Consider the following 13,377-nt stretch of genomic DNA (forward strand, 5'->3'; position numbering starts at 1 on the left):
AAGTAGATAGAACATCCACTTTAAAAAATGAGTGCGGTCATCCCTTGGGATCTATGGATACTATAACTGATGCTCGGGTCCTTTTGTATTTGATTTCGGCCTCTAGAAGCCAGTCAGTGAAAACTTGTAGAGCATCTCTCTCCAGCTGTCCTCTTGGGCCTTTGTGCCAACCACCACCATCTTGCGAAGCAGATCTCGAGTACCAGCACTTCCTTCTTCTTGAAAAATTACTTTAGGAGCCAGCAAGAGCCCACTGGAGCTGAACCTTCAGGGTCTCCTCATTTGGGTGGATGCGAGTCAGTCTTTGAAAGACCCTTGAGCCTCAGTGTCCTTTCTAGCCTGGGTGGACACCTCCAGGATCAGAAGAGCTTTCAAGGTTCCTCTTCTTTGAGCCAAGGCGGGGTTCACAACGCCCTTTTCCTCACCTGCTGCTGCCGGGTTTGGATTCTGTACAGGGCATTTATGGGGAAAGAAAGCGTGTCCTTTCTATTGTTGGAATGGTCAAAGAGGAGGCCACCGTGAAGACTTAGGTTAAAGCTAGAACACTTTGGTTGTGTTTTTCACTGGTTGTAAGTGGAAGCCAGTCCCAGGGGTTTTCTCCTATCATGGAAAGCCAGGCGAGCTGCCACAGGACCATGTGCAGGCTGGGAAAACGCACCAGTGGGTGTGTCCGTCCAGCTTGCTCCTCGCCCCAGGGCCAGAGCGGAGCTTGCCTAATCCCCCAAAGGGCCTGAGTTTATTGAGAGATCTGGGAGAGAAGAAAGGCAAGTGTCCATTCCTTACCAAGGCCACTCTGTGATCAGGCCTGTCCCTACATCTGGTAGCTGAAATGGTAGAAGAGCGCTTTAAGGAAAGGGCTGGCTTCTTTTCAGAAGCACCAAAAAAGTCAATTGTGTTTTAATTTGTTGAAGTCTAAAAAAAGGAGGTTTAGCAGCTAATCCAGATAAAAGGTATCTTCCTCACAAATCAATGGACACAGACCTTTAGGTACCCACAGGACTTGTGAGGCTACTTAACGTGGATACGTGGCTCAGCCTTAGAGATCCAGCCTGATTATGTGACCACTGTGGCAGATAAAGAGGACCAGTGCAGCATCTTGCTTCTGGCCCCCGGGGGGGTGTGAGGTGTTCCTGTGTAGGAAGTGCAGCCCTGCATAGCAAGAGTCGTTTCCAGGGTAGAAAAAGTAAGTGGTTTTGTTTTTGTTTGTTTGTTTCAGTGGGAATAAGGAACTAAGTTTCAAAGTGAAGGTATTTTACATGGAGTTAGGCTGTGTAGCTGTTGCAGAGCTGCCTAATTCACATTTCTCCCATACGCATCCCTGGCTGGTCTTTTCCTTAAATGAAATGTTGGTGCCTTCCACTGTGCTTGCCTGGAGATTTTTTTTTTTTTGCATTAAAAATTTTAAGAAAGGATTCGATCGTGGGCTTCAAATTGGAGGCAAGTGGAATGGTCTCTTCCATAAATTCTGAGAAATACCGTGCTGGGTTTCGTGATTGTCAGATCATTGGTCTCAGTTCTAGATTCTTCCTGGAATATTAAGTAGTTGGTGCTCCTGTGGTCTCCAGGTCCATCTGCCCCCAACGCTGCATCTTAACTCTGCATCTGAATTGTATGTCTAGTTTGAAACTCAGTTTCTATTTAAGATGGCGGCAGGACAGCCTAAGCCACCCGAGTTTTGTTATGTTCTTGAACAGTGCAGAGCATTCTGATATGACAGAGACGGAGAGGAGAGCACAAGAGACTTCTTGGGCACAAGGTGATCTGCTGGAATCTCATTCAGATTCAGACTCAGGGTTACCAGATTCATCTCAGACTTGCAGAAGCACATTTAACTGATCTGGTTGTGTGTTCCACGAGGCTGAGCTGTGTCCCTGTGTCTGAGCCTTTGTGGCATGCAGAATGCACTTAATATGTGTTGATTAAATGAGTCAATAAATAGATTCAGTTTTCAATATTAAGCAAGTACTCTTTCATAACTATCTTTGACATGGTATTCTCCTCTTGGGTGCACTTATTCTTAAAACACCAAAATCCTTCACTTGCCGCCCTGATTTATTTTCCTTCACTCTCCACTCGCCTGCCATTTTAGACCATATTTTAAAAAGCAAAATTCAGTGGCTTTACTGAGATGGAAATGACATACCGTAAAGCCCACAGTTCAAATGTATAATTCAAGGTTTTAAAATATGTTCAGAACTAGGCAACCCTCATCCTGACACTGTAGTAGGAAACAGAAAAAGCCAGATGTAGCTGGTAGCCAGAAAGGTCCAGGTTCCGATCCTATGTCCACCACTGGGCCCTGTGGTCACTGCGAATTCCTTCGATTCTGAGGTCTTCCTTTTCCCTGCTATAGGACATCTCATGATTCATAGGGTTATTGTGAGAATCAGATGAGTCATTATCTATCAAGTGGAGTGCAGAGTCCCCTTATCCAGGGCTTCACTTTCAAGGTTTCAGTTGCCCATCCTCAACTGGGACCTGAAAATATCAAATGGAAAATTCTAGAAACAAAGAGTTCATAAATTTAAAATATCTTTCTTATGGCAAGCTGTTATAACCATTTTATTCTATTACAGTTATTGTTGTAAATCCTTTACTGTGCCTAATTCATAAGTCAGTCTTTATCCTGGGAGTGTATGTATAGGAAAGGGCTTGGGTTTGGTTCTCTCTGTGGTTTAGGGCACCCACGAGGGTCTTGGAATGTATTCCCTGAGGAGAAGGGGCTGCTCTCCTTGTTCAGCAAGTCATCTTCCCCTGACCCTGTGACCCCTGTAGCCTCTGATGCAGACCACATGGGATGGTGGGCAGGGACAGAGCGGCAGTCTTCCTCAAGCATCTTCCCCTGCCTCAGAAGCACAGAAGACAATCCCGAGGGACTGGACCCTCATGCCCAGCCACCTGCCATCAAGCGCAGGGCATGGCTGGCTCTGGTCCAGAGATCACCCCACATGCCATATTTTCCACCAACCAGCCACCCCCTTACTTTTCTTTCACAGTCTTGATGGGTTTGACCCATCTCTCAGAACCCCTGCCCCTGCCTGCCACACACCTACCCGCTTTATCTCTTTGTCTTGGGTCAGTTCTTTTCTCAAGGTCCCCTTTCTGGAGGGCTGTCAGTTCTGCCCCTTTGCTTTGCAATCATAAAATATTGATACTGGGGGAAACCCTAGATATAATCCAATTAAATCCTTCCTTTCACAGTTGAAGAAACTGAGGCCTCGAGATGTGTGGGACTTGGTGACATCATTAGCTGGTGGTGGGTCAAGCCTAGCATTTTGAATACATATTCATGGAGAGAAGAACTGCCTTTTGGTATGTGATACTGCCTCAGTGACCTGGGGACCTGATTGAAATCTGAGGGTTCAAGTTCACATTTTGACCCCATCCCTTCCTTCCTCCTGATCCATAAAACAAGAATAAAACAATCACTGTTAGGGCTCACGCCTGAGGAATGCAAGGAAGTCTTGCAAACTGTAGCATGCTAAGTGGTTGTCATATTTATGTTGTCACCATTGTTTGGAGAAAGTGGAAATAACTCCTATCCCGATGAGAATCTATCTGCACATTTGGTCTGAATCTTGTAATTCATTTCGGTTTTCCGTTTCTGAGTGGAGAAAGCTGATATTTTCCAGGCAACCCTGGCTTTGGAGGACTTGAGACCCAGGGGATTCTGAGAGCATTTGTTCCTTGCAAGTTACCCTGTGGCTAGTAGATGGTATGAACAGTAGAGGGTTTGGTACCAAGACCCTGGGCACAGTGCTTGGGAGAGTGGAGAGGAGAAGGCTGGAGGACACTAGTGAAGGAGAAAATCAGATGGTCAGTCAGCCCAGAATTTCTTTTAATTAATTTTTAGATGCACTTATAAAAAAATTAGGGTCATGATTTCTGATGCTGACCATTTAGAAGTAGCCATTATATGTTATATTATTATATTAACTCCCTCTCTCAGATCCTCTGTCTCTCTTTCTCTCCCCCCCTACTCCCTTCCACCAGCCTTTCCCTTTTGTGAGCCAAATGCTAGGTCTTACAGGCAGGGGTCTGTGTAGGTTACAAACTCAGCCCCCAAACAAGCCAAAGAGTAACGGGGTGTTTCCATCCAAATAACTGTTAAGGGTCCTAATTTAAAATGAATAAAGCCTTTCACCAGGCTCCGTGTTTCCCTAAATCAATTCGATTTTATGTAAACATTTATCTCTTTTGCACTTTCCCACCTACCACACCATTCACATCATAATGCCTTCGAGAACATTAATGTTTTCACCAGATACGTTTTGGGGAAGGGCGGGGGGGGGGGTCGGGAAGTGTGGTACACAGAATACGTTATAAGTAGTCCAGCTGCAGCCAAACTTTCCAAAAATCAAGGAGTAAAAGAGAACAAGCACTCAGTTGGACTTCGGTAGGAGAAAGATAGAAATTGCTGCCATGGGTCTTGGGGGGGCAAATAAGATGTGGGTTGGGGGCTATTGTTTGGAAAGACTTGCAGCCAGAAGTGGCCAGCTTTCAACACATCGGCAGAACATCTCTGCGGTGGCTGTAATGACTGATATGAGTGTCCAAATATAAAATGCTCCCCCTTCTAAAAAGAGCATGTTTGATTTCTGCTCCATCTTTACTTCCATAAAAGCAGCTCTCCTTTCTCAGCACTCCAGTTGCTATGGGCAGACATTTCCCCGCTCCTTCCAAAGCTGTGGCAGGTTGTGAATTGACACACACACAGGCAACGCCAGCCACCCGCTCCGCCTGGTCCTTCTGGAGCATCTCTGAGCAAGACCCTGACACCTCCGTGGCACAGAAAGCCACGCCTGACCTCCCACACAGCCTCTGAAAGATGGAAAGAGAGAAGGGAAAAGCAGATGTTGTAAGACAATGAAAAGATATTTAGCTGTTACTTCCAAATTCACACCCAACCTTAATCCCAGATCCAGACGAGAGTGTGTGGCCAAATGTATTTAGCAAACAAGAGTGAAAGAGCCTCAGAGCCTCAGATAGAGAACAGACTCCAGTCAGTTCCCCTTCTCTGTCCGTCATTGTTTACTGTTTATCTTCTCATCAGGTTTTTTTTTTTTAAGTGATACATACAGTTAATTGGAGCGCTCTCTAATTCTTTTGTGTGATTGTTAAAACAATAAAAATAAGCAGAGGGTCACCCTGAGAGCGTTTCACTGACAGATGCTGTAAAATAGAATTTTTGGAAGCATTGTTGATTTCTACTTATTTTTGTTGGTAAATCCCAGGGAAAATGTATATCGTTTCCTTTAAAGTTCTAATTCAAGGCATGGATGTGAGAGTTCTGGAGGGACTTTGGGACTGCGGTAAAATTTCGTTGTCATAGTAACAGAAAGGGAAATAGGCCTCACTCACCTGGGACTTGAGTGCGGCAAAGCTGGATTTTTTTTTTTTTTTTTTTTTAAGGAAAAGGACTCTGCAAGTGAAATAAATGAAAAACTTACTGCATTTTGAAACAAAATTTCAAATAGGAGCTAGGTGAATTGTTGCAAAGACCACTTTTGCCATTTTTCTTCGTTGATGTCGTCCTCTCATCCAAGATGTCCAATTTTAAAATTTAGGAGAATATAGACTTCAAAAATATGTTTTACACAGTCCGATAACTTCAGACTGTGATTCCATGCCTTTGTATTTTTCTGAGAATCCATCGATGGTCTGAAAGGACAGTCACACTTGATATTCACCGTAAAGACCCCAGTGCAAACCTACCCAGCCAACTTCGTCTTTGGCTGTTCACATTTCATTTTCTGATTTTGTATGCTTTGGTTTGAACACATCAGGCCCCCTTCAAGGGTGAGCTTGAAGGCGTGTGTGCCAGCAGAGAGCCAGATGTGTGGGGAACCCCGGGATTCGGGGCCATGTCCTGCCATTTTTAAACCTGAGGAAGATTTTCTGTACAGCAGGGGTCACTGCTGTGTTTGAAGCCTTTTTTTGCACAAGAAGTGCTATAGAAACTCCAGCCCGTGTGCAAACCAGAACCCAGCTTGGGAACCACTTAACAATCCCCCACAGTGATGGAGAAGCGGGTGCTGGGCTTGGATTGAAAACATCCAAATTTGCAAATTGCAGAGGGTCAACCATGCTCCTCCCCAGGCAGGGCTGGTTGAAATTCCCCAGACCTGAAATACAATCGCTTTTCAAATCCAATCTAATAGAATGCAGATAGAGTCTCCCTTAAAAAATGTTTACTGAAAAATGTAACACGTTGCTTTCTCTTCACAGATTCTTTTTAAAATTTTTCCTCAAGTGCAATCAGAATTGTTTGAAAACAGCAGGAAACCCAAGGGACATGAGACGGTTTCAGGTAAGATCTCGCCTGTTAAATAAGTCATCCTGTTTTCTCTCTCAGGCTCTCTCTTTTCCTTTTTTTCCCCCCCAAAACCATTCCTCACTGATACTGCCAGCAATACAAAAGGTAACTCTAAATGATAACTCTCCCCGCCTGGGTGGATGGGTTCTTCATTTTGTAGTGTTTAGGTTTGGGGCCTCCATTGCCAAATCCCCACGGGGAGAGGCACCAACCCGTTGCTGGAGATTTGATTTTAAGCCCTCGGGCTGCCCCTTGCACACACAGCTGCCCACAGCAGGAACCGTGTTCTTGATATTCAGCCACCTTGGGATTTTTCAAAGCCGCTTCTCTGTGTTTTCTGCAAGCAACAGCGCCTGCCTTCCTCTGCCTCCGATTAACTATTCAGTGGTCTGTCTCCAAGCCTGTTGGAAAGCAGCAGTCCAAAGCAGCCGTGGTCACTTTAAGACCGCAGCATGACAACAAGACCCACGGGACGGTGACCCAGCTGCCTGGCAGTTAAATCTGCCACTGGTTTCATCACCCTTGCCACTGATGTACTGAGAGGAGCTAATAAAACACAGAACAGAGCAAAGAGCACGGGTTGCTGCTGGGAGCAAGTGCCACCCGGCTCAGCCCCCGTCCTTACGCTGTGAAGGACCCACGTTTAATTCACCAAATGGCTTTGCTAAGTATGTGGCACTCCCATCTCCACAGGCAAATGAGAAAAGTGCCCAACAAAGGTACTCAAGCTGGAGACTGGGAAAAATCCTTGCAGCAAAGTGAGAGATGGCCTGGAGGATGGGCCCCCAGGCTTCAGGCGAGGGCAGGGTGGCTCAGAAGGTTAAGTAACTTGCCCCTGAGCCCACAAGAAGGTGGCGGAGCCGGGAGGATCTGTCCTCAAATCTCCACAAACCCCAGTGCACGGGTGGCTGTCGCTGCTGGATCTAGGCTTTGCCATTGCCTCCTTGAAATCCCTAAGAATTTTTGAACAAGGAGCAGTGCGTGTTCATTTTGCCAGGGACCCCACAAATCACGTGTCTGGTCCTGCCTGTCCCTTAGAGAGCTTCTGAGGCGTGGCCACACTCAGAGAGGTGCTAGGGAACAGAGTCAGGAGAGAGAGTTACCAAGGTGGCTGGGGAGTAGCTCAGGGACAGCACACTTGCCTAGCATGGAGGCCTCGGGTCCCACCCCCAACACTGCAGAGTGAAAACAGAAGAGTTACAGGGGAGGTGGGCACGCACGAGGCCAGTGAGGGGTGCTTTGAAAAAAATCCCTTTTGCTCATTCTTTCATTGTATTATGGTTGTGGAGCATTCTTGCCGTGACCAGGACTTTTTTTTTTTTTTTTTTTGGTATGGTTATAATATTTAACACTATTGCCAGGTTCCCTTAAAAAAGTCAAGGCCCTCCTCTTAGCACGCAGAATCTTCCCCTGCTCTACAACCAGAAAACAGAAATACAAATCAGCCTTCTTGAGGATCCAGCAGGAAGGGATGTCGTGCACAGTGGAAACCTCACTGAACTCACTCTTCCAAAAACAAAGTTAAATAATTTTAGTCCATAGAAGAGTAAAATTCTCAAGAATCCCAAACAGCCTTAAGAACCAAAGCTGAGCTCCATTTCTGAAAGACATGCAGGGGAGGAAATGAAGGCAACAGCCTGAATTCTTACTCTGCCCTATTCCCTACCACCGCTTTCAAGGAGTTTTAAGTTTGAGAACATGCTTATCAATGGGAAGAGCTTTGAATAGAATCCCGTGATGTTTTATTTCTCCCAAATTTTAGGAATATATTCACAAAGCCCATGCATGCTCCCCTAGTCTTCACTTCTTTACTAAGACAGGTTTTCCTTGTGCCCAAGTTTTTCACTGGCTTAAAATAAGTGTTGCTGATATCAAAGCGAGGAGGTATTTTCATCCTGTCTGAGCATATTTGACTTTTGAAAGGACAGGGGAAACTATAAAAACAAAGTTTGTGGATTGTGTTATTTCTAGAATAGAAAGCTAAAATCAATTTTGTCTGGCATCTTTTGAATTTAAGGTCAAATTCATACCACAGATAATTCACCATTTTAGCCACCTTACAGTATACAGTTCAGTGACTTTTAGGACATTCAAGTATCATGCAACCATCTCCACCGTTGGATTCCTGAACATTTTCATAACCCCAGAAAGTTACCGCAGGTCTCCCGATTCCTGTTAGCAACCACTAATCCACTTCCTCTCTCCATGTTTTTGTCTATTCTGGAAATTTCATGTGAATGAAGCCCTCTTGCACTTGGCTTCTTTCACTTAGCGTAAGGTTTTCAAGGTTCACACATGTGAATTCAGTGCTCTTGTTTTTTACAGTGGAATAATAATGCATTGCATGGACAGGTCATCTTTTATTTATCCATTATTTAATTAATGAACACTTGCATTATTTCTACTTTGGAGCAATTTTAAATAATGCTTCTGTGGATTTTTGTGCACAAGTTGTGTTTGCGAACATATGTTTTCTTTCTCTTGGGAATATGGCGAAGAGTAGAATTTCTGGATCATATGATAACTCTAACTTATAGAAGCACTAACAAACTGTTTTTCACAGTGGCCAAACCATTTTATGTTCCCACCAGTAAGGTACCAATTTTCCTAATTCTTCAACAACACTCATTTTCTGTTTTTTACAAAACCTGGCCCTCCTGTGGGTGTACAGTGGTTTTGTCTTATTGTGGTTCTGTCTATTCAGGTTGACTAAAGGGGCTGAGCCTTTTTTTCATGTAGTTACCATTCATTTGTGAATCTTATCTGGTGAAATATATTTCTATCAAGTCCTTTGCCCATTGTTTAATTGGGTTATTTTTTCCTATTACAGTTGCATTATAGCAAGAGTTCTTCATATATTTGGAATACTGGGTGCTTATCAGATATGTAATTTGCAAACGTTTCCTCCCTTTCCATGGGTTACCTTTTCATTTCTTAAGTGTCCTTTGACGTACAAAAGAATTGGTGATTTTTATGCGGTGCTCAGAGTCTATTAAGAATATATCCTTCGGTGAAAGCTCTTTTATATGGAGAAAGCTATTATGAAAAAGGCTTTTCTATGTACTGTGATGGTCAATTAAGAAACTTGGATCAAGTTTCAAACATGAAGCAAAGCCAGAGACAGTAGGTAGGCATGGTTATAGGGAAAGCAATCCAAGGGGACAGTAAATTGTAGGAATTCCTGGAATATGTATCTCATTCACAATGACAAAGGTAATTGTTTTTAACCATGTAGACAAATGTCAATTCTTTACTTTTATTACATGATCAAACATAGGCTTAATATAAAGGATTCTTTGGTGACGATTGGATTGAAACAGAATAGAAACACAGGCCATTCTAACAAAATCATGAACTCAACCTCACAAACAGTGGGGAACCTGGACTCTTTTATGTTTGAGACTGAACCAATCCTCTTTAATTCAGTTGAAATTCTAAGTCGGACAGGACATTAAAAAATACTTATTGAAACACAATGGGTCTTAGCCCATTTCTGGTCCAAATCCCTCTGAGAATCTAGTAACAGCTGTAATCTCTATCCCAATGAGAAACTACATCTAAACAAAGTTTTGCTTAAGGTGCACTGATTTCCCAGACCTATTAAAACATCACTTAGGATTCCACAGGTTTCTGACGTCAAGAAATACATCCAACATCACATGGGTGTCCTTGATGTGAGTGCCCCTTAGTGTTGATCCGTCCACCCACACATTCCCCGACTGCGCTTGCGCTCTGGGTTTTCAATGCCATCTGTTCCCAGGTGATCCCTGCATCCCTATCCTCAGGTTGTGCCCTTCTTTGGAGCTGCAAATATACAGCTCTGCCTCCCTCCTGGGCATCTTCCCTCCCATGACTAAGGAGCACATATTCAAACAGAACTCAGTTCTTACCCCTGATCCACTTCCTCCTCTTTCATTGGCAAAGTGTTGCTTTCTTCTCCCAAGTATCTGTTAAATCCATCTCTCTTCCCAGAAACCATGATGAGCCCCTCTGCTCCTTCCTTTTCTAATCTGCCCTCAGCTCTTATGCCAAGTCATCTTCTAAAGCACGTCATGAACGTCTACTGGCTAAGGACACACAGCTCAGGTTTGGAAAGGCATGTCCAGTAGGACTCTTTCAGGATCTTTTTATCAGGCAAATGGTCCACCAGGCTCATCTCTGGAAGTTTCCAGAGGTCTATCACTTACACAGGCCACTGATGTCCACTCTCTGGGAACCTTCTTACCTGTTCACCCCTCTCTAATTTAAGACTCCCTCAAGACCACACGTGCCTGTCTCATCCCTGGCGAGGCATTTCCTGGCTTCCAGCGGAGCCGTTGGCTCCTTTGTGCCAGTATGCCGTTCTCCACAGGTTTCTCCCTCGCCTGTTGCCACCCTCTCTGGCAACCAGGGCTTGTCCCTCCAGTATTCTGTGTGCTGCTTGAAGCTGATTGGTATGTTTTATTTATTTTTAAGAGGAAAGGGGTCAGGGGAGAAGGAAGGAAGAGACAATACAAGTTTTTCAGGGTCCCCACAGTATCTAAATCCATGGATCATGCCTGTAGAAAATCACATCTGCCTTCCCTGAGATGGAACGATGAAGAGAAACACCTGGATTAACAACTTTGTGAAGGAAAGAAAGAGAAATATACGTCCAATGTAAGCTGACCACCCTGGTTATTTATTTTTTATTTTTTGGTACCAGGGATTGAATTCAGGGGTGCTCAACCACTGAGCCACATCCCCAGCCCTTATTTATATTATATTTAGAGATAAGGTCTTGCTAAGTTGTTTAGAGCCTTGCTAAGTTGTTGAGGCTGGCCTTGAACTTGAGATTCTCCTCCCTCAGCCTCCTAAGCTGCTGGGTTTATAAGTACACACCACCACATCTGGCTGCTTTGACCATCCTCTTAAGGCATAATGAACCCCATTCTTTATTTCTCTGCAATGTGAGTAGAGAGTGGTCATTACAAAATCCAGGAGAAAATCCAGCCCAGAAAGAAAGTCAAATACATCATCATTCCCACATTCAAATTATAAAATACAGAAGAAACACACAATTTAGGGCTCACTGTTGCTAACTTAGTGGCATAGATAGGCCAGCAGGTGTTCCAGGTCATAACAGAATCTAGATGCACCCATTCCATTATGCCTTCTACCCCCCAGCATTGCTAAAGACATTCCGTGCCTGACACTGTGCTAGGTGCTGGAGACACAGTAGGAGCAAATGAAATAAAATGCCCACCTGCAAAGGGCTTGTCTTCTCGAGGAGAACACAGAACACCTGAGTGATTTGCATAGCAGAGCTCTGCTTCTCTGTGGTCCTCCAGGAACGTGCCTGGAGAGAGTGGGCACAGAGCTGTGGTCTTTCAGGAGCCTGTTGGACCTTGGCAGTGTGGTAGAGGGTAGGTGATGGGGAGTTAAATGACCTCACCATCACCGTAAGAGTAAGTGCACCTACCCTTCTGAAGGACTCTGCACTTCAAATAGTATTGTCTACAATATCAGGTTTTTTACTGGAGACTGGACTGTGTATAATGTCTTGGGTACCAAGTTTTAATCTGACAAAAAAGACTGTTTGTGAAAGACCTGCTCACTGTAGGGGCTGTGGGAGGGTGTTTTCCATCGTATGGGCAGAACCTTGACACGTGTCCAGCCTCCAAACCATTTTTAACGAAAGGATGCGTGTGTTTCTAGTGAAAGGGGGGCCGGGGCCGGGGCCGGGGCCGGGGCCGGGGCCGGGGCCGGGGCTGGGTGGGGAGAGAGGCTGGTGCTGGATGGTCACACCAGGAAGGGCCTGTGGTGGGGCATCCAGAAGGACTCCATGGGGCCGAGGGGGAGGGAGGGTTGGTGCTTGGGTCACATGCCTGGCAGATCCACTGCACCTCAGAGGAAGTGGGAAGAAATATATGGTAGTGGAGAGAAAGGGAGTGGTCTCACATGGGTCTGCCCTGGAAAGGACCGACTGACAGCCACGGGGTAGCTGGATGGTATAAGCTGCTGCGTCCCTGCACTCTACCTAGCTGGATGTCTCCACTGCACAAGAACGATGGGGAAATTAATGTCTGTGACAAAGACACCTAGTCCACACAGCTGGGCGTTAGCCATTAGTCTGTTTTACTAAACGATACAAGAGCAAAGGGCACGGCTACTCATGTCTTGGCATGGGGCCAAGATCCATCCAACAACCCCTTATGATTTTTTTTAAACCCCCAGCTCTTATATAAAACTTTTTAATGGCACCACCTTCTATTTTCCTTAAATAAAAAATGTTGAATGTTTCTCTCACACCCATTGAAGAGGGAAACGAGAGTTTAAATTAACTCCAAATGGTAAAAATTTAATACAGCTCCAGCTGCCTGCAGGTTTCTTCAGTTCAAATCTTTCAGTTTGGGAGCTGCCCAGACGCTCTGTGATCTCACCCAGCATTTGCAAGTGACTGTGCTACTGAGCAGCAATTTTAAAGCACATAATGAAAATCACTTGACTTATGGCCTCTCTGATCAACAGGTGAGTCCATTATCTCCTGGTAAAACAAACCAGATAGTCCAAGTTAAAAATACACACACACACACACACACACACACACACACACACACACACACATACAAATTATCTAGTTGGAGTCAGGAAAAAAAAAAAAAAACTCTGAGGGTCTGAGTGTCTGACTCAGTTTAATGCTTCAAGCTCAGGGAAGGCTTGCTGTGGGTTCCTTCAAGATTGCTTTGTCAGAATAACCCTCTGCCTCCCCATCCCTGACTTTTGGTGTCTCCAATGGGGAAAAGAATCAGGGGGATACAGTGTTTGATTGACTTACATAGGAAATGTGTTTTGAGTTCTTTGTGGGAGAGAAGGGGGAGGCATGAAAATGGGGAGCTGCCCAAGTGACTTTTAGGAAAGGGCTGTGCCAGCCTTGCAGGTATGTGGAACCAAGCCAAACTGCTCAACTATTTTAGGGGGCTCAAATAAGAACACTAAAACCTACCCCTGAACCCGTTCCAGGGCAACCAGATATAGAACCTTCTGGAACACAGAGCTTTCTTGGTTCTGCAGTAAGAGTGCATGGGTTCCTTAGCTGCTTA

At 44.8% G+C, this 13,377-nt stretch overlaps 1 protein-coding gene across 1 annotated transcript in view; it reads left to right on the plus strand.

The window, feature by feature from the left end:
* EBF2 (EBF transcription factor 2) overlaps positions 1-13,377 on the plus strand; it is a 180,406-nt gene that overhangs the window by 121,832 nt on the left and 45,197 nt on the right. The window contains exon 7 of the mRNA XM_079139033.1: positions 6,229-6,310. Coding sequence (XP_078995159.1) covers positions 6,229-6,310 — 82 coding nt within the window. The remainder of the gene's footprint in view (positions 1-6,228; positions 6,311-13,377) is intronic.

The sequence above is a fragment of the Sciurus vulgaris genome (assembly GCF_902686455.1).
Source record: "Sciurus vulgaris genome assembly, chromosome: 5".
NCBI classification, from domain to species: Eukaryota; Metazoa; Chordata; class Mammalia; order Rodentia; family Sciuridae; genus Sciurus; species Sciurus vulgaris.